This window comes from Notamacropus eugenii, chromosome 5, assembly GCF_028372415.1.
Source record: "Notamacropus eugenii isolate mMacEug1 chromosome 5, mMacEug1.pri_v2, whole genome shotgun sequence".
NCBI classification, from domain to species: Eukaryota; Metazoa; Chordata; class Mammalia; order Diprotodontia; family Macropodidae; genus Notamacropus; species Notamacropus eugenii.
This window is the reverse complement of record NC_092876.1, coordinates 255976477-256001478: the sequence shown is the minus strand read 5'-3', so window position 1 is coordinate 256001478 and position 25002 is coordinate 255976477. Positions and strand designations below refer to the sequence as shown.

The window sequence follows — 25002 nt, the reverse complement described above, 5'->3', positions numbered from 1 at the left end:
TTTATGTTAGAGAAAACTGAACAGTATGATCATAATTAAATTCTTTTTATTATAAAGTATTCATAAATATCATTAATTAGACACTTACCTTTCAGCAATTTTTGGAGCTTAAAAATTGATTCATAGCATTTTTCCTCAGTAAAAATGAAATAGTAACTACAGTCATGAATGGAAGGGACCCCAGAGGACATAAAGCCCAAAACCCTCACTTTAAAGATTGAGAATCTGAGGCCTATGCATCAGGTTAAATGACCTGACCAAGGACATACAAGTTAGAAGTATCAGAGCTAGATTCTGAACCCACTTCTTTTCATTACAGAGCAATGATGTCTGCCATTGTTTTGAATTTGCCCACAGTGTTGCCATTTAGGAAGCTATGACAATCATGAAGATTTTAAAAAAATCATATGGAATATATCTTGGAACATAATATCTAAATATTTTAGGGGAAAGACTACACATAAATTTGTAATATTTTCTAAATAATAACTGATATCTTCTAGCACTTTACATACGTTGATTATTTTGAGCCTCACACAATTCTGTGAGGTAGGTACTACCTTTTTTAACTCACTTTACATATGAGAAAACTGAAGCTAATTAAAGCATTGGTCATCTAAGTCATATTTAAAGACATATCCTCTGGAGCTGCTAGCAAGACAAAATCAGGGTTCTTTGTCTCAAATTTGTTTTTAGTTTCCTACTGTAAGTTTGGCTTCCTGTAAGCAAAGGAATGCAATATATTGTCATTTTGCTCTTTACTTTTGGGTCTTTACAAAATTCTTAAAATCTCATTTTACCAGGAATATAAATGAAGTTAAAGGAGCTCAGTGTTGTGCAATGAAAGCTGATCATGGAGCCAGAAAGATGAACATTCAGGTCCTACTTCTAACACAAACTCATCATGTGACCATCAGCAAGTCACTTCAAGCTGTCACTACTTTAAACAACTCTTCAATATCATACTTTATAGAGAAAGAGCCAACCTTGCATCCAGAGAATTTTCTTTACCAACGAAATTACAGGTCCCTATAAGTGAAATGATGAGCTTTTATCACTTTCAGTTAGATCAGTTTTAGTCTTTTAAAATTTGGAAAAAATGAACAAGGCCAAAAAGAGTTCATTTGGAAACATAAATATTTGAAAAAAAATTTAAATGATGAGACCAAACCAGAACTTACTGAGAAGGAAGGGAGAGTTGGGCCATCTAGGTGGTACAGTGGATACAGCACCAGACCTAGAGCCAGGAAGACCTGAGTTCAGATCTGGCCTTTGTTACTTAGCAGCTGTGTGACCTTGGGCAAATCACCTAATGCTTATTTGCCTCAGTTTCTCATCTGCAAAATGGGGGCACAATGAAGAAGGAAATGGCAAACTACTCTAGCATCTTTGCCAAGAAAACTTCATGGAAAAGTCCAGAGGTCACAAAAAGTCAGACACAACGAAAAGACTGACCTGAAGAAAAATTTAAGCAAACTTACCGCAGGACCTCTCTGTCCAGGAGTGCCAGGTGTACCTGCAGCTCCTGGAGGACCACGGGCCCCACTTAATCCAGGAGGTCCAGGCATGCCACTGGGACCCTGTATATGACCAAAGAAAACCAACATTAATCAATCAAGACATCTTCTCTTTTTAATGTCTGATCAACAGGATTTGTTCCTAAGCAAAAGTAGATGATATTTTGGAGAAGACTTACCATTTCGCCTTTACCACCAGGGCTGCCGTTGGTTCCAGGAGGGCCCTGACAAAAAAGAAAGAAACAAAAGAAAGAAAGAGAAAGGAAGGAAGGATGGAAAGAAAACCAAAAATGAATTAATAATAAAGAACAAATTTCTACATGAACTACTTTAAAAATACTTTAATTTATAAAAAATACTTTTTTCTAAAGAAATATATAGATTCCACCCCTACTCCCCAAGCTAATTCCAAATCATCAATTCTTGCAGCTGTAGCAAATATTCACTAAAGTGGGTCAGGTAAAAATAATCATGTGCATATATTAGGCATAAAATAGACTTTGCCCTTTTAGAGGGTATAGGTAGGAGAGGATGCTAGACCTATTATTTATTTCATTACTGTTACCAGAGTTGTGAATCCTGTTACAGAACTGCTTCCAAATGAAGACAGGCAATTCATCTTTAGTCTCAGAGAGCTACCTGGGGCACTTAGAGATTAAATAATTTTCTCATGGTCACATGTCTAATCATCAGCAAGTCATCAACCCAAGTCTTCTTGACTCCAAGGATGTCCTCTATCTATCTATTGCAATATGTTGCCTTTGTATTCTCTAAATTACTGGATTCTTAAACATCATATAAAAGTTTAATCTAAATCATGTTGTGTTGTCTAGTTATCTTTTATAGACAGTTACTAACTGACATTTACTAACTTTCCAATTCACCATTAGTTATATATTCAGTGGTATCAAACTCAAGTTAAAATGGGTGCCACTAAACCTTGTACAAGAATTTTTACAGGCTACATATTGATTTAGAAAGCCACATATTAACATTAGCTATGTTCTATTATATTTTATTTATTTTATTAAACATTTCTGAATTACATTTTAACTTGGTTTGGGGCTGTAATCAAGAGTATTGTGAGTACTAAATAGTGAGGGGCTGGGTTTGACACCAATTCACGTGGTTTATAGGTTTCTCATCAATTAAAATAAATTAAATTATCATCAGTTTTATTAGCAGTCACAAGCATTTTCTGATGGCTATGATCATCAGATATTACGGTGTAGAAATATTTGAGCTAAAATTTTTATTAATCAAATCCTCCCAAAGGGAGCTCAAGTTTGCCATAATCTTAAAGCAGCTTGTAATAATATGATACTAGGGCCCCATATGCACTCTTGTGTATGTAGTTTTTTGATATGAAATAGCAGTCTGCAACTGCTTAAAATCTGCAGCATACGCTTTCTTGTGCCACTGTAAAAATGCATTCAAACATCAACTATACTACATGGTACTTACTGGAGGACCTTGAGCACCAGCATGGCCTTGAGGCCCAGGTTCTCCTCTTTGTCCTGGGGCACCATTTGAACCAGGGGAGCCTGCAGGCCCATTTTCTCCCTAAGAAGAGAAAAATACCTGGTGTTGTTAACCAGGTACAACTGCCATTTCTGAATAATTTACAAACTATTTCATGTTAAGTCAATGAGTATTTATTAAACACATGATAAAAGTTTTTTTCCCCATTAAATGGTATAGCACCAGTTCATAGGTTGATAGGATCAGGCAATGTACAAACATTCTAGATTCCCAAAGCCTTCATTTTACCCAAGAGCAAATTAAAGCATTTCCATAGAAGTCTACACTAAATCTTTAACATATAAAATGAATGGGGGAGGGGTGCTACATTGAAGATAGCTGCCCAGATGGTTTTAGGAAACAGAAAGAAAGCATCACAGTGTGAAGAAATAAGAACTAAGGAAAGCCTGAAGAGTTAACAGAAATGAAGTAAAACCGTAATATAAAGGCAAAGTTCTGTAATAGAAAAGAAATAGAAAATAATTTTTGAAATCACTGAATACCCCACAAAATAATTTTTTTCAGCAAATAAAATCTTTTCTATTTAAAAAATTTATTCTGAAGCACCCCTATCCATTATTTACTGTCAAACATAAAAGATATTGAATGTGATAAATTTCCATTCAATTTGACATTTAACAATTAAAGAAAGCCATTTTCTTTAAAGAACTATCCACACTCCCTTCAACCTTCAAGACACATATTATTTGCTTCCTTAGAAATGTGTCTCAAAGTACCTTAGCACCAGGAGAACCAGGAAATCCTGCAGTTCCAGGGGGACCAGGAGGGCCCTGAAATAAAAAAATAGGATTTGATGAGAGGTAAAATACAAGCAAATTAGCAATAACTTTCAAGAACTTCAAATATAGTTCTACATTACCAAAAATATAGAACATATCCTAGGCAATGTCTCTAGTAGACTGATATATTAGGATCGTGTGATTGAGACATTTAGAATGGTACTATGTCATGTTCAATATTATTATATTCATATCATATCATATCATATTCAATATTATTATATTATTTTAATTCAGAAGAAAAATATAAACATTGGAGTATGGGAAATTGTCTCTTCAATGTGACCTTTCCATTCTAAGAAATCTGGGGTCTAGCAAGACCCTTTCTTTGTACAAGTTTAATTAGATATTCTTAGGAATGGGCGCATATTAGTTTCAAAGTATCCAAATTATATATAATCCTCCTTACTTAATTAACTCACCCATATATGGGTTTATATAGGATTTAGCATTATGTTTATAATTCTGCTTTGAGGAATAAAACAATTGCTGTAACGTACAGGACAGAGAAAATAATATTAACTTTGCCTTTCATTTTTCAGAAAAAAAAAGAATACTCAACAAAACATTTGATAAAATGCTTGAAAATGTGTTGTTAGTTTATTGATACTGTTAACTTAATGTCATAACTCTAACCGATACGTAGAATTGTATTATCATTTAGAGAACTACACATTTGACCTTAACTACTTGATTGACTTCCTAGGTAGACAGTATAGATGCTATTCTGTACATTTTCTAGATCACAAAATCACAACAGAATCTGAGGCAAGGAGAGTATAAGTCACTTGTCTAAGGTCATAGTAATAGTGAATGGAAGACTCTCGAATTGGATACTCATGTATTGCCTCCCAAACCTAATCTTTATTCTTATACCCTATTTTATATCATAATCAAAGACTTCTTCACAAAGAAAATTATAGTGAAGTTGTTGAAAATGGAGTAGAAGGCATTAATGACTGACTAGATTTAGTCATTTCTGATTCCTTAGATCGATTACTAATTTCCAGCAATTGTTCTTTAAAGCCATAAAATGTTACTATCCAAAGTCTTTATTTATTAAAAGTCCATAAAAATTTAAAACCCTGGATCCTTATTTATTTCAATATCATGCTCTACTCACTCTGGGGTCCCATACTCTCCATTCTACTAGCCCTTGGCATATAAAACACCAGAAACCATTGAAATGAAGTTAGGAAGGACTTCCACTGTAAGAAATTTAGGAATTTTACCAGCCTCTCCTGTTTGAGTTGGGATATAATTGACCCAGGATGTCTAAGACTGAAAACAAAGGGGAAAAGCAATATTTAATATAAAAATTACTTCTTACCGGTTGACCAGATGCTCCGGGAGCTCCATCATTACCACGAGACCCCTAAAAAAAGGTGATAAAATTTGTCTTAAAATATGACATTCAAAATAAAAAAAAAAAACCCAAACCTGGTTACAAGTAAAAAAAAATACTACAAGTATGGCATAATTTATGTTGAATATAATCTTCTCATCAATTTAAAATTACTAACATGTGGCACTCTTCAAAATGGGTTTCAGTTCCTAAGCATCACTGATTTTATGAAACTATCAATTTTAGGCTAGAATCATTTATAAAATCAGTACATTATAAAAAATGTTGATTCTAAGCATAGATACTAATGATGAACTATTCTCTGGTCCATTATTCTAATCAAATTTTCATCAAATCTCTGTGTAAAATTTTTCCATGGGATCAAATTTTTCCATTGATTTTTATAAGAAATGTAGCCAGACTAAAATTGGAATGATTTCTGTGGGTTGAGTTTCAGACAGCAAGTGTTTAAGTACTTACTGCACTTCCAGGAAGTCCAGGTCGTCCTCTTTCCCCAGGAAGACCTCTTGGACCCTAAGGAACATATAATAATTGCCTTTTTAGGAAAATAAAGCATATGATATCAACTTTTAAAATAATTGTTAACCTGAGATAAAACAGATTTGTAGATAAGAAAATTGTTTTGCATAGAACGTAGCTAGGATTAAAGTGATTGAAATACTAGAAATGAGTGATACAAAAAAAAATAAAATTACCATAGGGCCAGGGGATCCATTTTCACCAGGAAGGCCATTTTCACCCTGTTTTTTTTAAGGAAAAAAGAACATTGGATTTTCAGTCTTTTGTCAGCTACTCTGGTGTCTAACTAAAGGGCAATTTTTGCTCAGGGCAGACTTTCCATTACACAAATTTCATTGACACTTTGTTTAACTCATTAATAAGTTCTTATGAGAAAGAAAAAATAAAGGTGAACAGCAAGTATAATTAGCATTCCTCTTTATTTAAAACTAAGGCATTAAAACATCAGGTCTCTGAAAAACATTATGTTGCTTCATTTTGTCCACTCTTGTTTAGTTTTTGAAGTATAGAATTTGTTTAAATATTGACAACTAAAGATCCCAATATAGGTTCCCAAATTTAATTTTTAAAAATGAAAATGAAAAATTTACATTTATTGTGAATTACATACCTTCAATCCAGGTGCACCTTGTTCGCCTTTTTCTCCATTCCGTCCATCAAAACCCTAAAAGATAGCATAAACAGTATTAGGCTGACTCATTCTTAACTAAATCAATTGAATCTACTCAGTCTTTAACTGAAACTAGTACTGATTTTCCTTTGAATTGATCTTACTTTTATAAATCAGTTATTAGTAGTATTTTAGTATAATATTACTAAGTAGTTTAGTAGATAATGTCATTAACAGGAGTAGGGAGTGAACCTGTGGTTTCATTAACATTTCTCCAATGAGAGAACTCTGTACTAATTCATATCAACAGCCTGTCTGCATTTAATGTCTCAGATTTTCCTAGAACCCTGAAAGGATGTGACTTGCCCAGGGTCACATAGCTAGTCTGTATCAAAAGCAGGACTTCTAAAATCCAGGCCATGCAGGTTTTGTGGTCAGCTCTCCATTTACTATGCCATGATAGTAGCAAAAATAATGATAATAGTGTTATTATTAGGAATACACATTATTACTATTAGTGATAATAATGTTATCAATGCTATTTAGTCATTTTCGTTTTGCCAATACAATAATTATGCCAATGACTTTAATTTAAACGCTGTCTTTAAAAAAAACTTTTAAAAAAACTATTACGTGTATAGGACTTTGTCCCATACTACAATGTATTATTGCAATCATTTCATTGTTAGAATGTTCCCACAAAAACTTTACCTTTTAATACATTTTATAACAGATGTTATAATGACCACCTATTTGCATGTAAGTAATGAAATCTCCTTAAGGTATCATTTTCCTCAGTTTATCAAAATTCATTGTTATTCAAACAGCAGCATACTTATAGATAACTTAGAAATAAACTCAACTTACTCGATGTCCTTTCATACCAGGGAATCCAGGCATGCCTGAAGGACCTTTGATACCCTAAAACAAAAGAATAAAATCTATAAGCTGGAGAGTTTCCAAAGGAGGGTAACCAGAAAAGTAACGGGGGTTTGAGTCATAGAAGGATTAGTTTAACACACTGGACATGTCTAACCTGGAGAAAAGAAGACCCTATGGGAAAAGTTCTGTCATGCACAGGAGGAATTAGTCTTTTGCCACTTGGTTCTATGAGGCAGAACAAAGAGAACTGAGAGGAAATTACAAGGGATAAGTGTAGCTAAATGTCAGGAAAAACTTCCAAACAATGAGGGCTAACTAGAAGTGCGTCTGTCTCAAAAGCTGGTGAGATCTCCTCCCTTAGAGGTCTTCAAGGGGAATCTAGATGATCACTTTCTGGGCATGATATAATAGCTATTCCTTTTGTGTATGTATGTACTGAAGGTTTGCTGAGGTCCTTTGCAAATTTTGGATTTTTACGATTTGTAACCTTCACTAGAGCCATAATCTAATATTGAAAGCCCTTCCAAATTGAGAGGGTCAGGAGAAGGGAGGGAGAGAGAGGGGGTAGTGTGAGTGTGGGCGGGTAGTGAGAGAGAGAGAGAGAGAGAGAGAGAGAGAGAGATGCTAAAGGCTTATCTGTCCTTAATTATGGATTCTGCAACTTTGTTTGCAGATGGTTGGTATTTACCGGGGCTCCAGGCAAGCCACGTTCTCCAGGTCGTCCAGGTCTTCCAGATTCACCCTAAGAAGAAAAAGAAGATGATGTGGACATGTGTTTTTTGTGGTAGCCCTCACCAATGGCTACAGTAGGTGAACAGAAATCTTGTAGTATTTGGAACATCCCATATCATGTTATGAGAAATTCCACAAATCTAGACTTGGGGTTAAGGAAGAACAAGTCTGACCCACCGGCAACACAGTCAGGATTCCAAAGTCAATTTATAATAACAATATCCAGCATTTATATAGCATTTTAAGGTTTGCAAAGAGTCTTACATGTCATGATTTGATCCTCACTATAACTCTGGGGTGGGTGGGTGGGGTGAGGGCTTTTGTTATTGTGCTCTGTATATTTTTTTGTATAGAATTATCTGTGTACACTCCCTAGATCAATTTGGTTGGCAAACATTCAAAAAGAAGTATAGTCAAGGTGTTAAATAATTATTTCAAAAGATACCTCAGAGTTTACTTAGCTGCCTTCTGTAGTGTTAACATAATCTAAACTCAAAGTTACTTTATTAATAGAATTGATCTTTTATTGGTCCCATATTCAACCTTTAGTAACTTACATCTTTTCCTGCTGGTCCGGCTGGACCCATAGCACCAGATGGTCCTGGGGGTCCCTGAAATTAGAAAAGAAGAATAAACATCATAGTATGATAAAAGGTGCTTATAATTTTGGGGGAGATATAACCAAACTAATCTTGGTGTTGATAAATACAGTATTGTTTCTCTGAGGAAACATTTTTTCCCCAAAAAAAGAATTTTAATATTTATTTAACTTCCAAAATAGGGAACTTACTTGTCATATTGTCCTGACAAAAAAAGGAAACTGATATCTTGAATCTGGAAGTAATTTCCAGGGATAAATTAAAGTTCTGTGAGCCATCAAAACATATCTCATAGATGATTCTCACGGGATTGTTGAGAGTGAAAAAGGGCTACTTCTACTTTTAGAAAAATGCAGATTCCTTCTGCTTGTATTGAAATAAGGCAAAAAATGTTGAAACATAAAGCACACCAGGTGAGCAAATTGGGAGAATGTTCAGCATCACAAAGGGGCTTGCATTTACTAGGGAAAAAAATTACAATTGACAGTATGCCTCAGAGAATTATTTGGACTCAGATGACTTAACCTGACAGTCACCTGGATTAAATGGCCCTTTCAAATTTAAAAACTATTCGACTAACCACAAGAAATTATTAGATGTAAAATAAGCCCAGTTACCAGAAACAAATTAGAGAATTGTTTTTAAATTTAAGTACTGTGATGTCTTCAGAAAATCTGAATATATTGATTAAAATAGAAGGGAATAAAGGTAATATCATGTAGTAAACTATTTATTAACTGTGTTAGTCAATTAAATAAATGCCCAAATAGTACTTACTGAGGGACCAGCTTGTCCAGGCTCACCAGGGGGACCTTGGTATCCAGGAGAACCCTAATAGATAACAGAGAATACACATAATTTAACAGTTACTTTTTTCCATTTGCTAAATTTATATTAGAGAGTTAGTGATAATTCAGATTCCTTGATGTAGGTAAGAAATTTTATTTCAATGCACATTACATGATTATAATGGAATTGCTTTTCCTTTTCTCTTCTTTCATGAAATAAGAGGAGAAATAGTTGATGAGTAAATCAGATTAAACCACTTCCCATAAAATGAGATTTGAAATATTTGAATTTGAAAGTATGTAATATAAAAATATTATATAATAGTCCATAATGACTGTTTTTCTATGCTACTAATCATCATTAGTGGAAAGGAATTAAATGTTGCTTACTAATAATATACACGTAGCATTATTATGTTGGAAAAGGCAAAAGAAAAACAGGAAGTGATTACAGTTCTGAATCATGCATTCTATATCAAGAAAACATCAATTCTATTACTTACAGGGGAGCCAGGATGACCAATTGCGCCAGGGGGACCAGGAGGTCCTGGGGGACCCTAGAATATTTAGTTGAAAAATAATTATTATTTGAAGAGATAAATAGCATTGTACTCAGAGACTAGGGAAATAACTGTGTGTGTTTGTCCTTCATTGCCGAAGAAGACCATGCCATCAGAGAAATAATGACATGACTTGCACTTGACCTTGTTTTGAGTGAGGGAGGGCTGTGCAGGTCACCAGCCTCACTTCTCCTCCAGAGCCATCTGAATCCAGTGACCAGATATTCATCAGGATGACTGGAGATGACCCAGGATGAGGCAATTGGGGTTAAGTGACTTGCCCAAGGTCACACAGCTAGTGAGTGTCAAGTGTCTGAGGTGAGATTTGAACTCAGGTCCTTCTGACTCCTGCACTGGTGCCCTGCACTTAGCTGCCCCAGGGAAATAATTGATGACAAATTATAGGAGGGTCCTAGATACAGAATTGGAAGTGACCAAGAAGCCATCCTGTCCATCTTCCTAAATGAGGTCCACAGTGGTTAAAAGATTGGTCCATGGTCATAGAGGAAGGATGCTTAAAACAAAGAACATAAACAGGGGAACTGGGTGAAGGGTCATCTGTATCATAAAAGTGTCTATATTTATTAGGTAAGAATCTCCACTAGTAGTGGACCTCGGAGAACCATAGAAATTGAACTGAGGTCTTTTGACTCAAGAAACAGTGATTTTTCTACTCTAGTGACTTAAAACATCTTTAAAATTATGACAGTATTGTGTTTTTAGATAAATAAATGAATGTATGAAAAAACATTCATTAAACATTTACTAAATACAAAGCACTGTGCTAAGTGCAATAGTTGATGAAGAATGAAACAATTTCTACTCTCAGGGGGCTCACATTCTAACAAGGAGAGACAACACATACAGGAGTTTCAACTGTAAATCAGATGGAAAGGCCCATATCATTTAGTTACAACAGTAAAGAAAATGGTAATGCCTCAACCATATCCACTTGTGGCTGATTTTTTGTTTATCTTCTGATTTAGGGTTTTGTCCTTTTTTGTAATTCCCAAAACTTAGCACAATGCCTGGCACATAGTAGGCACTTAAATCATGGCTGACTGACTGACTAATTTGCATGAAATTTAAGTCACTATATGAGATTTGTAACTTATTTCTGACAATTAGATTTTCTTTAATTTAGGCTAACTTCAAAAGGTCTTATTTTTCATTGAATCAACAAGATTTTGCCACCAATATTCCATGTAATGTTGACCCAATAACAGATTGGTCAGGAGAAAACAGTCAAAACCACAAACAAGTGACCAGAAATTCACTGTTTCCTTTGGTAGAGTAGCTCTTACTAGAGTTCCTGAACTTTGCTGGAAAAATCTTCTGATCCAGTTTAGAAGATCAAGCACATATCCAGGTAAAAATGGAGGTGATTATGAAAGAATGAATGAATGAATGAATGAATGAATGAATGAATGAATGAAGAAAAGCATTTATTAAGCATTTACTACGTACAAAGCACTGTGCCAAGTTTTGGCCATCCATACAGAAAAGTAAGAAAATCTCTCCTCTTAAGGAGCTTGCATTCTAATGGAGGAGACAATACATGTGAAAGGTGAGATTCGCTCATAAGATGACTATATGAAAGACATCAACGCTAGTTAAGGTAATCCTGTAGGATCATGTATAATTTTTAGTTTATCAGAGAAATAATTTGAGCTAGCTCTGGTTGCATCCATGTAGCAGCTATGAGTTAAATAAAGCATGTTATTTTCCAATGATGTTACTAAAACTGCAAAATGAGGTTAGAAATAACATTGGTTTTCTTGTTAGCATCTTCTCTGGACTGTCAATAAATGATATTTTTAGTTTGATTTGCTTGAAAGACAGAGGAATGAAAATTGAATGTAACAGGGAGGTTACTTTTTGGAATATCACTATCTGGTCAAGGTAGAGTCAAGAAAAAAGGAACAGGGTGATGGATGAAGTTGTACTGTCTGGGGTTGAACTCACCGTATGACAGAGGTATTTAATGGGCATTTACAGATTTACAATTGGGCCTAAACAAGTAATGTGTGCTTTGTTAAAAAAAAAAACAAAACAAACTTTTGGAGTGTGGAAGTTATTAGAATATCACATTGACCTACAGGAATGAGTCACATTTACTGACTTAATAATAGAAGCAATATGATAGAACAAAATGACTTCCAAAAGGATTCAGTGTTGGAACTGAGCATTAGTAAGTCCAAGATAATGTAAATTCTTTGCTTCCAAACAAAACTTGTCCAAATCAAAGATGTTCATGGGAGGAATGGTTTTTTCTTTGTTATCTTTATTATATGCAGAAGTTTCTTTAGAAATTACTCTGTATTACTACAAATATATTCTGCTTCTCTCTGTCTAAAATTAACATATTATCCCATTTCTTTCTTCTTCTTTTTTTAAAAAAATCTCCTTTCCTGTTGGCAGCCTAGAAAACAAGCTGACGCACTGTGGGACACACATATGTGTGACTAGAAAAGTCACACAGTTAGGTCAACTTATGGGAAGACTTGGAAAAGAAGCATCAGGCTGAAAAAGCACATATGGATTGTTATTTGGGCAGAAGGAGAATACGTGTATCCATTAAATATGTTCTAAGTCTGTGTGCATTTTTAAAAGTACTAGATCTTTCTGCCATCTTAATACATGAATGTGAATCACATAGCCCCCTTTCATTTCACTTCTAATATAAGTTTATAATGGCATTCAGTGTTTGAGAATCCTCAACATTTGGGATAAAGATTTTCTCATTTGCGATATAGATTTTCTCATTTTCTTTAAGGAATTGTTCTATTTCCACTCTCCCATGACATTGGTTTATAAAGAAAAAAATTCTATGTGGCTATGTCTGTTGTGTATCTAAAAGTTAAGACATTTTTGGAGACAGGCTATAGGGACATGAGCTGTATTATTCTTAAATACCAACATATATAGTATCAACTCCAAACTGAGTTTTAATATGGGGATAGACACACTAGTTATACTGCACTGAATCCCACTGGCGATGGGCTTTCTGCTGTCTCTGTTTCCTTTCCGTCTCAATAAGGGACCTTTGACTTAATAACAACAAATATAGGCTCATATTTAGATTGTCTTCTGATGTAGCTAGACAAATAGCATACTGATCCTGGAGTCAAGAAGGAAAACTTGAATTCCAATCTCACTTCAAATGCCTACCAGCTGTGTGGCTCCTGGCAAGTCACTTAACTTTCACAGCCTCAGTTTTCTCACCTGTAAAATAGGGATAATAACTACTTCCCAGGATCATTGTGAGAATAAAACAAGGTAATATTCATAAAATACTTTAATTTGTCGTTGTTGTTGAGGCATTTCAGTTGTGCCTGACTCTTTGTGATACCCATTTGGGGTTTCCTTGGCAAAGATATTAGAGTGGTTTGCCATTTCCTCCTCCAGCTCATTTTACAGATGAGGAAACTGAGGGAAACAGGGTTAAATGACTTGCTGGGGATCATACAGCTAGTAATTGTCTGAGTCCGTGCTTGAACTCAGATCTTCCTGACTCCAGGCCCAGTGCTCTATATAAATGATAGATGTTATTTTTTTTTACTAATACTTACAATACAGATGTATAATCATATATTTGTATATAATTATGTATAATGGTTAATATTATCATAATTCTCATCTTTAAAATGAAGTCTAAAAACTAGCAATAAAAAAACATGGGACATAGAACCCTATATTATGGAAAGAAATATATAGGTAGCTCAATTTAGAGAACTTATTGTAGACTAGAATAAGCCATTAAGTATTAATGACTTTAACATATAATAGTTATTAAATGAGTAAAAACAGACAAGAAAACCTCATAAAGTCATAAATCTTGAGTTAGAATGGACTTTAGAGGCCATTGAGTCCAAGTGTTATTTTATAGGTGACAATACCGAAGCCCATGAAGGTTAAATGATCGTATGGGTGTAAGTGACAGAGCATGTATTTGAACACATCTTCTGATGTCAAATCCAGCCCTTCAACTGCATAATGAACAGACAAAAAACAATGAGGGGAACAATGAATTATGTTAAGCAAGATAGAGAAGAAATAACAAAGGAGAGACAAGCATAAGAAGGGATGGAAAAAATGAGACATGCAAAGAAACAAGTTAATGTGGAAAAAAATGATGATGGGAGAAGGGAAGCGGAGTAGAGAGGTTACTCTGGGAAACCAGCACCATCATTTTCTTGCATATCCTCAGTGGGAATAACCCATTTTGGACAGTTCCAAGATGATCATTCAACAACAACAACAAAACCTATTCCTTAGAAGAGCAAACATTTAAAATATGACAATCTAAAAGAAAAAAAAAACAAGTTAATACTCTGGAAAATAAACAGATAAAAGGTTGTACATACAGGTAGCCCAGGCATGCCTGCTGCTCCACCACCACCGCCAGCCTTGACATCATAGGATTCATACTGAGGAGAGAAATTCTGGAACAGAAAAATTAAAGCAAATGCGATCGAATTAAATCAAAACTTGATTTGTATGCCACACTCAGATCTTTTAACAAATGCTTTGGCAATTCTATGTGGTTATAAGAGGGTATTTTTCTGATCTTTGAGGCTAGAGTCATTTAGTCTGTCTCTCAAGCTAAATAAGATTGTGTCACATAATCATCTGGCTTGTTTTACATTCCCTACAGCCGTAAACTCTCATAAGATCATAGGTCTACATCTGAAAGACCAGTTAATTTTATTCCTTAATTTTATGTAAGATGAAACTAAAACATAACAACAATGACAAAAAAGAAATAACTTGAAATTTGCTTAAGGTCACTTATTTAGATAGGGGCAGAAGCCTGGTCTTTTAAGTCATAATCCCATGCTCAGTGTCAAGAAAATATATCTGAGTGGTTATGTTGATACTTGCTTTTGATCTACATGTATAAATCCCACTGAAAACATTCCTAGAAAATAGACAAAACTTTTGACTTCTTTTAGGCTTATTATATTTTTGGCCCTGGATAAATGAAGGATTAGTAAGATGATTTTTATTTCATAAACGTGAAACTTTTTGTTTTGCATAAAATATGAAATATGGACAAGAATTTAATGTTATATGGAAGGAATTAAAACAAGAAAGAGTTTGTGGACTGCTATACATGTCACCATCATCATCAATATCTCCTCTGAAAATGTAGCAAGAGCCATTATCTAGAAAGAAATGGTCCTTTTTAACTGAAAGTAATAAAAAGCAGGTTTATGCACTGGCCAAGCCTTTTATCTACTGGATAAGGAGCTGAGCTTCACTGGGTCCCCAAATCCCTGAGATTATACAGGCAATGGGCACAATTCTCCCCCTTTTTGTTTTTTGGTTAAATGTCTGTTAAAGAGAGTTGGAGAGTGAGCATATGGAGATTATAAAAGTAAATTTTGTTGTAGTAGTATTCTAAGGAAAAGCTAAAGCAATTAGATAATGAAGGGAACAATAGTGAAATTTTTTTCCTGTATTTGTAAATTGATTACTCAGAGGATGGTGAGCAGGAGTTCTTCATTTCCACTGAAGATAGCACAAGAAGGATGAAACTGTAGTATGAGAGATGTGTTTCGATTAGACATGGGGGATGATGAGACAGTTAGAAGGGTAGAAGACATATGGACATCTTCCAAAGACCTCATGGAACCTTTAAGTCAATTTTCTGCTCTTACAGATGGTTAGAGAATCATCTTGGTTAAATGAAGGATTGACTAGTTTAAAGGAATATTCAGGTTATTTTTAACGTTTTACCTGGTTAATAGGTGGACATGATTCACAGATTCCAGGAGGGCCAGGAGAACCAGGGCTACCTGGTTGTCCAGGGATCCCAGGCTCACCATTTCTCCCAGGAATACCAGGTGGGCCCTAGAAAAGAAAAAGATAACTAAAATGGGAATACATTCAATAATGCAATCACAAAATCCTAATGATTTGAAATAAATATCATCTTAGGGAGTTTAAGGTCTTGCATGACAAAAGCCATTTCTTGGGAATAAATGATATTTTATTTATTGGATAAATGATCACTTGGTGGGTAAAGGCATTAAATATTATGCAGATTTATGACTAGTTTAATATGACTCTAGATAAAAGATTCTTTATTTTTGGGTGTGTCATAGGCCCCTTTGTCAAGCTGCTGAAACTTACATACCCCCTTCTTAGAATAATATATTTAAATGGAAAACTCAAATACAAAGACTTACAAAATTAGGGAATTATGTTTAAATGCAGTTATCAAAATATTTAAAAATTCACCGACACCCTGAAAACTATCCATGGATCTCCAAGGAGTTTATGGATTCTAGATTAAAAACTAAATACATATGGCTAGTGGCCAGTCTGTGAGCTTTTAATTCTAATTTTCAAAGTGACACATGAGGGGTGGAAATGATATGAGGTTTTAGGGATATCAAAATTGAAATGCAAAATTAAAGCTATCATTGTGGCAATTTTATGACAATATAATATTTAACATCTACATAGGTAGCAATGAAACAAAGTATAAATGAGGAAATTATTACTTCTAGGAAAAGGTCATGGTAAAGATAGACACTGGAAAATTCTCATCAAGTTAGTTTCTTTCACTGAAGATCTTTTACTTACAGGATCTCCTTTTGGACCTGCAGGTATGCCATTAGGAGGACGGGGAGTCTAGGCAGAAAGGGAAAAACAAGGTAAGAAAGACATGTTTCTTGTGAAACACAGAAGCAATGCATGAGAAATACACCAATAAAATAAATACTCCTGTTGTTGGAAAGGTGACTCTGTTCCACAGTTTCCTAGAGATGCCAATGAGATTTGATAGATATATTTCATATCATGCCTATGTCTCAGAAAACATATCTTTCCCTTACAGTTTCTTAAAAATACAAAACTCCTTTCCTTTCTAAATATTAAGGGGCTCTAAAAATTTGATGAGTGATTTTTATGACCAATGGGTTAAAATGAGTTTATCTGAGTTAGTAGCTGTTACAAAAACCTCCTTCCTTTTAATTTACCGGTGCTAATCTTTAAACTATTCAGAAGTAGAATTTAGATTACTCAAAACCCTAGTGATTACCTATTTAGAAAAAAAGTGCTGAATAGAATTAATTTTGAAATGTATCATATATCACACACATATATCCTATATATGTGTGTATGTATGTATATATGTATATATATTTAATGGATAGACACCTCCCTCCACCATTGAAATCATCTAGGGGATCAGAGGGTATAGGTTCAAGTTCCACCTCTGGAGCACACTCAAGTAGTTTAGTGTCCTCAAGAAATTCTCTAAGAAAATTAGTTACAAATGAATTGTCAGTCTGAATAGGTAGAGGAAGTTTCCACTTGGGGAGGTACCAATGTGGATGAAATCACAGAGCTGGATTATTGATGATAATAATGGTGGTGGTGATTCTCAATGTAAAATGACAAGGGTTCAAAGCACATGTGAAATATAAAAGTCAGGGTATAGTATTTTACTAAAGGTTATTTTGGATCAACTCAATTATTTTGGTTTAGTTTACGGTTAGAATTGAGATAAGAGCAGATCCATTTTTCCATCTTTGATTTTCTATATGAATGCACACTAAATAAATTCTATTTTTTTAAATCTTATTTTATTCTTTTTTCACCAACTTGTCTTTTTTTGTTTGGTATTTAATAAATATCTCAAAGTCTTCAGCCCAGGAGGACTTTCCTAGCCTTCTCTTTATATCACCTGATAGTGTGTTCCCCGTTGTATTGCTTGTTTCACTGAGGTTATAAGAAATTATATATTGATAGTTTATTAAGCATTTATAAATGTTGAATCCTGTAGATTTTGAGACTGAGTCCTTTATGAAGCAGAATGCTATTGAGTAAAAAGAATTTTTATTGATTAATATGATATCATTAGTATGTTTTAAAGCAAGTATTACAGAAAGTCAGGAAGATCGGAGTTCAGAAACTTCCTACCTTTGTGACCCTAGGCAAGTCATGTAATCTCTGTTTGTCACTGGAGAAAGAAATGGTAAATCATTCCAGTATCTTTGCTACAAAACCCCCAAGGACAGAGATCTAGGGAGTCATGAAGCATTGGATACAACTGAACAATAGTCTTAGAGACATTGACTAAGTCCCAAATACATTTAATTTAACTATGGAGAAAGATATATTTTGAAATTAAATTTCTATTTAAAAGGATAGCCTAGTGGTGGACTGGATGTTTGCTATCAATGAAGCAGCTTTGCAGAGTGATTAGTTTTTGGGCCACAGCAACTCTTTAAGATATAGAAAAGTTATAATCTTCATTCATTAAAATACTTATAGTGATTAAATTGTGGACTTTTGAATTCTATTTCTATTTAACTATTGATGAATAACACAATAAAATAAAGGCACTTAACAAAAAATGATGGTTCTGTGGCTAATATAATATATTTGCATCTATCATTGGCTCAGGAAAAAATATCAAATTTGTCCATTTCAACATGAATATTGCACTACTTAAGGTTTTCTTTAAACTCACAGCTGATGGAGGCTGTGGACAAACTGGACAGCATTCTCCAAATGGAATCTCTGGGCTGGGACAGTCCAACTCCTGTTCATCACATATTATGTCATCGCAGAGAACAGATCCTGAGTCACACACACATATTTGGCATGGTTCTGGCTTCCAAACATCTCTATCTGCATACGATTGCCCAAGATAGGTACATCCTGAATCAGTAACTGAAAAAGAAATGAGATATGACCTTTGTAGCTTTATGCTTCATTCAAATGTCACATTTCCTGGACTCCTATGAATGTATTTGATAGCTTATCAAGATAAATTTATTTTTAATTGTCAAATTTGCTTAAAGGATAAATTTGTTTATAACTATATCTATGTTTACAAATTGATACTGAGATAAAAAGTATCCAGAAATTTCATACAAAGAACAAATAACTGTGGGTGGTCTTCTTAATATATGTTTCGCTGTACTACATTTGAATGCTTGTTTTTTTAAAGGAGAAAGAAGATTTTTTCATTCAGTCCAAGATCATTCAAATACATTTTCCATAAATCGTGGAAATTCTAAAGTGTCTCCCTCTACCTTCCACCCACACCTTCAACAAACATAGAAAATACCACTTTGAATGCAACATTCGGAATGTAGCACCACCTCGTGGAAAACATTACTATAATAAAAAATAAAGAAGTAATTTTAATACAAAATCTTCCATAATCAAAGGATGTTTATAGGACACCATTGGGGGTGGAGGAAGCTAAATTAGTTAAATTATGATTCAGACTTTGAAAATGATCAGTTTTTGCCCTTAATCCTTATAATATAAATAAAATTGTTGAGAAAATTGCCATATTTTAGACATCTAATGATTATAAGAAATCAACAAACTAATGAAATCATACTTTAATGGAAAGCTGCACAATTTAAGTACTTTATGATTATAGAAACTATTTTCTCCAACATTTCTTACTTCTTCCTCATGAAAATTTTATTCAAAACTTTGGAAATGTCCTTATTTTACCCCTTTTTTTGCTTTTAATGTAAACTCACATTAAAGTATTCCTTAGCTTCTTACTCTTCCTAAGAAATTCTAGAAAAGCAATGAAATGCAATTTCATAACTCTCTGCTGTTCCGTTACATGATGTCCTTCATATTCACGAGTGATGCAACCTAAGCATCTTTTAAAATACTGTTTCCGTAATGGTGAATAATTTTCACAGCTCCATCTATCTTCTCTTTTGCAGCCCACTTGGCTAAGTCAGGACTAAGGGTCCAGTACAACTCCTAAAGATTTTGGTACAAAGGAATCTTAAGTGACATCGCCTGAACTAATTGAGCTAATTGATCACAGTCTATAATGTTCTCTGGGGGAAAAAAAACACCTGAATATTGGTGGACTCTTCCAAGTATTATTTTTTCTTATCAAAATATTCCTATATCATATAGTAGGGTCTTTGTTATTATATTACTTTTTTTTGCAAATGCATCTTTTTCTTCTCCATTAAGCATAAAGCAGCCCTTTTAATTAACAATAAAATTAAAAAGTCAAGCTAACCAAAAGACCAAGTGAGTCTGATGCATGTGCAGTTACACAGTTGTAGTCTCTCCATACTGCAAAAAAAGAGATGTATTTTCTCATTCTCTAGGATGAAAAATGTTTCATTAAAATTATGTAACATCTAAGAACTTTTTCTTATTATTTCCAGTTACATTGTTGTAATTGCTAGTTACAGTGTCTCACTAGTTGTTTACATTCTTCATGTCATGGTCCTCTTCCGGACAAACCACACACACAATCACAATTGTTCTGCATATAGTAAGTACTTAATAAATGTTTGTTGACTGACTGACCATCCCCCAAACCCAAATATAACCCCACCAAGTCCCCAACACTGTAGACCAACTTCATTTTGAAATAACTGCAAATATTACAATTACATCTTACAACAATGGCCAGAAACCCTGTAATATTGTCATTTGACTATCTGCATATAGTGCTGTTACCTTGGAAATAACCTTTGTTACATCTTTTCATCTAATGATATGTTTTAGAGTAATCAGTCAATGAAACTAAATGAAGTAAGCAGAAAAACCTGGAGTTTTACCTAGTACCTAGTCTAGGGAAAGTACAGTGGATGCAAATTCAGGGACTTATACTCTCATCTTATTTTATTTGTTCACTTGGTAAAGTCACTCAGTCTCTTGGGCCTTCATTTCCTTTTGTAAAATGAGAACTAGTTTAGACAATCTATGAACTTCCAGAGATGGTGCTCTAATATCCTATTCTCCCTTTCCACTAACAAAACAAAACAAAACAAAGGATTCCATTCTTGGCACCTACAATTGTTCCCTTAGAAAAATGCAAACATGAAGCTATCTTTTTTGAGTTCTGCCCCTTTTTCCCAATTTTCTTCCATGTCTCAACCCCATTAACCAGACCCAGTCCATTGTCTTTCACTGGCCTCATCTTGAATGTTTTTTGAACTTTTCTATAGAAACTTGAAAAGTGTTGGGCCTTCCATACACTCAACACAGGGCCAGACAACGCAAACATCAGCAAAAGTGGCATCCTTCAAAAGAGAATTTTCAGAGTATCAGCAACCAGAGCCCTATATGAAATGAAGATGAGACCCATCTTTCTTCTGGTTCTCCTCGCACTATTTGTGCTCATTCAGAAATACACTGATAAGAAGCACTTACAAGGAAAGATTCTCAGGGCAGAAATCCAATTGACAGTTTGATATACCTCAGAAATGCTTTTCCTCTTCAAACTAAATATCAAGTTTGTTAATGTGTGTAGCATTTCTGGGTTCAAAATGGAAATGTGAAGAAATAGCTAAAATTGATTTAAAGAGGCAGAAAGGAAAAAAAAGCACCCATGAAATGTTAACATGAAAATACACACAAACACATTTATTGGGAATATTGTATCTTTTTGTAACTTATGTAAGCCAAAGGAACCAATATTTTTTCTCTTTTTGATGACTTTGAAGTTTTTTGGGTTTTTTTTGGAATTAAGACATAAAAATCAAGATGATGGAATAATAGAGTTGGGAAGGACCTATTATCTAGTCTAAATCTCTCATTCTACATAAGAAGAAAATGGGGCAAATAAGTGAATGGCCTAAGGTCATACAAGTAATAAGTAGCAGAGTTGGGCTTTGAATCCAGGATCTTTGCTTTCAATACCTTGCTTTTTCCACACTGCGGAAATAAGAAATTATTTTTTTTCACAACTGTATACATTTTCTACATAATAGAGAAATTTACATTTATATTAGGTCAAAGTATAAACAGGAAGGAAGTTAGTATTTGGAGAAAAAAGTTGCCCCTAACAGTTATTTGAATAGCGTATTATTATACTCTATTTGGAAACAGGAAACCTGAATTTTGGTTCTGATCAAAATTGTCTTTGTGATCTTGGATCTTCATTTTCCCTCTGTGGGCCTTGGTTTCCTCATTTGGAAAATAATGGGGCCAGATCTCTAAGGTGTCTTCTATCTCCCTCTCATCATGTCTTTATGACATAACTTCTCTGTCTTCTAGGCCAATGGTCATGGTTGCAATGATATTTTGTCCTCAAGCACTTTCTTTTATACATATATGTCATAAACAGAGGCTAATTGGATTATTTATCTTGGCTTGAGATTTGCACAAATTGTCCTCTTTAGCCAAAAGAATTATCATGGCCTTCTAGCTGAATTTTCCTTTTCCTTCTCCCAAACCCTTATGTAACCATTTCTTGCTGTCCAAACTGATCCATTTACTTTGCCCTTTTGCTTAAGTAATCTAAACCATCGATGTTTTCTAGTACTGGACTTTAGTGATTTCCCGCCTTTTTAGTTATTATTGTCCAAGTGTACATATGATCAAATTCTGAGCTGAATGTTAATGATTCTTATAGTGAATAGTGTTTCTTAACCTGATTTGTCAGTATTTTTTCTACATTTTTCTAATGATTTTATTATCTGAATTTCAAAATTTCTAAATAGATATCTAAGAGAATCACATGTGCTTAGAATGTAAATTTTCCCAGAGAACAGAATCATTCTAAACTGTTTTTAAGTTTCTGAACATGTCTAGCACTGTGCTAGCCACTGTATAAAATAGACATGTGCATTGCCTTCAGGATGTTTACAACAACCTAAGACAAAAGAAATTGATGTTAATATATAAAGAAAATAGGCACATATTTAATAAGTATTAAAAATGCATGTTATTAATATATATCCCATGTTATCATCTACAGGCAATGAAGCATACAGATTGCTATTCAGTGAAATTGTTTTTCATCTAGTTAGACTGAAACAAGTTTCATGGAATAGGGGGGATTTCAGGATCTGCTTGAATGATGCAAAAGAAGAAGTTTGGAAAATTGGAAGAACAAAGACATTACAGATATAGAGTGTAGCCTATATAACGTGGGAAGTATAAGCTTGGAAATGGCTAGATGGACAAAAGGAGACTGAGTAAACTCAAGCAGATTGTAAGGATCTGGATGTTAGAATCTCTATCTTGAATGAATGAAGCTGCCTAACTGATAAGGAGTAAGTCAAAGAACTGAGAAAACAAATACAAAAAAGCATTTGTCTTCTATAAGATGATGTCAAAAGTATTCTAAGTTCTATTTTATTCTAAGGATAATGATATGGCCCATACAATGGACAATAAGCCTATCTTAGGTAAAAATGTTGATAGAGAGTTTTGATGAAGAGATATCTATTAAGGTGAGAAAATTCTGGTGGTGTATAAGCTCCTTGGAAGCAGGAATTATGCTTATATCTATATGGATAGATATGCACATATATATACACACACATACACATACATACATACATACACACACAGAAATGTATGTATGTATTAGGTAATCCTCCCTCCTAGCACAGTGCCTTGCATTGAGTAGACAGTCTTGAGAATGTTTGTTGATTTGAGAACACAAGCACATATAGTTAGGAGAAAAATGACAGATTTTTGATGCCATAACAATCAGAACAAAAATATTTTATGCAATCATTCTTGCCATGTCTCTTAAGAGTATAGTGTGTCATTTCCTCACTTTATGCCCAGTTGCCCATTACTATAGGCAGTACAAGCGTTTTATCTTTTCCTCACCAGATATTATATACTAAAGCACTTCTTGACCATTAAGATGTTCACATGTTGTCATTAACCATGTCTAGATATTTCTTCTGTATGCTATAGATTTGAATCTGTTGCTATTTTTTTCTCTCATTTCTACTGCCATGTAGGATATTAGTCTTGGTCTATGATACCTTCTTATTTTTTCTTGTTGACCTTGTTGGGAAAAACAAGTTTTCTGCTGTTTCCTATCCCAAATAACTCAACATAATGTTGGTAGACCATTTTCTCTACTCACTACTTCAAATATTTTACTCTACCTCCCACAATCTCTTGCTTGCATTTTGATCACTTCTGGATCAAATACTATTTTGTGAGAATGAGATTCTTTTCAGTTTCATGAAAAGTTTAATGAGATGGACTTTACTGAAAATGCTACAGCTAATCTAGAAGGTTGAAGCATTTCTTTCATGTGTTATTTTAAAAGTCCTTGATGTCTTAACTTCTCAAAGAAGCTTCCGCTCAAATTAAACTCTGTTCTAGGTCTACATTATTTCCATAACCAGTAAATTCTTAAGATATTTAAAGATGGTCTCATACCTCTACCCTCCCCTTTTTGGATTTAAGTGTTAAACCTCAAAAGCAGTTCCTGAGAAGTACCTGGTACATAGTAAGAACTTAATAAGTGCTTATTGATTGATTGACTCTCTTTCATTTTAGGACAAACTCAGGTCTTCTACACCTTCTTCATCTTCAGGGAAAGATTTTCCCCCCTCTCAGTTTCTGTTATACAGAATCCAGTTTAGCTTTAACACCTTCTACTGAGGGAGAAAAGAGATAGTTTTGTCTAGTGTTTTCACTTCAAGAGCTCTAAGGATGCCTATCAGTCAGCCAGCCAATTGGCACACATTGGTTTATTTACCAACGAAACCCCCAGGATTGCAGAATCCTATGTTTATAACAAGTGAAAACGTTTTCCACCAGTCTAGCTTGCTATCCTGTACTTGAACAGTAGGTGGGGGTATTAAATAAAAAGATGAGTTTGTCTCCAGCTCTGTTCTGGGCTTTTATTATGTAGGTTTGAGAAATGAAAGGGAAAATTGTACTGTTCTTGGCAGCATAAGTACGCTCACTAGGTTTTCCTGGGAAAACTTTAACTGAGCTAATTTAGCTTTGCATACCTATCCCTGCTTTGTGTTCAGAAGTGTGCCAGTAGTCCAACATGCAATATAACTGATCATGTGTTACCCATATGGCTTTAGAGAAAGTTCCACATTGCTCTAGTAAGTTGATCTCCTTCCAACCATTGGCAAATTATAGGTAAAAATAACAAGATGGGGAAAAAGCTGACTCGTTTTCATATACTTGTGGCTTGAAATGATGGAATATTTTCTGCAACTAAGGTTTTGTTCTTGATATCCTCATAATACATATTATTACTACCAAGATAATCTTAAATATAAAGAATGAATAATCTTCGTATTTTCCAGGGTGAAAGCTGTACCCGATTAATTCTTAAAGCACTATTTGTGGACTGTGGTAATATACAATTTT

At 34.2% G+C, this 25002-nt stretch overlaps 1 protein-coding gene across 1 annotated transcript in view; it reads right to left on the bottom strand.

The window, feature by feature from the left end:
- The window catches only part of COL3A1 (collagen type III alpha 1 chain), a 63272-nt gene that overhangs the window by 24668 nt on the left and 13602 nt on the right, over nt 1–25002 (bottom strand). Inside the window, exons 2-18 of the mRNA XM_072612630.1 lie at nt 18383–18585; nt 16489–16536; nt 15637–15750; nt 14262–14339; nt 9838–9891; nt 9324–9377; nt 8505–8558; nt 7904–7957; nt 7201–7254; nt 6334–6387; nt 5900–5944; nt 5664–5717; nt 5169–5213; nt 3776–3829; nt 2982–3080; nt 1697–1741; nt 1482–1580 (exon numbers count right to left, since the gene is read on the bottom strand). Coding sequence (XP_072468731.1) covers nt 1482–1580; nt 1697–1741; nt 2982–3080; nt 3776–3829; nt 5169–5213; nt 5664–5717; nt 5900–5944; nt 6334–6387; nt 7201–7254; nt 7904–7957; nt 8505–8558; nt 9324–9377; nt 9838–9891; nt 14262–14339; nt 15637–15750; nt 16489–16536; nt 18383–18585 — 1208 coding nt within the window. The remainder of the gene's footprint in view (nt 1–1481; nt 1581–1696; nt 1742–2981; nt 3081–3775; nt 3830–5168; nt 5214–5663; nt 5718–5899; nt 5945–6333; nt 6388–7200; nt 7255–7903; nt 7958–8504; nt 8559–9323; nt 9378–9837; nt 9892–14261; nt 14340–15636; nt 15751–16488; nt 16537–18382; nt 18586–25002) is intronic.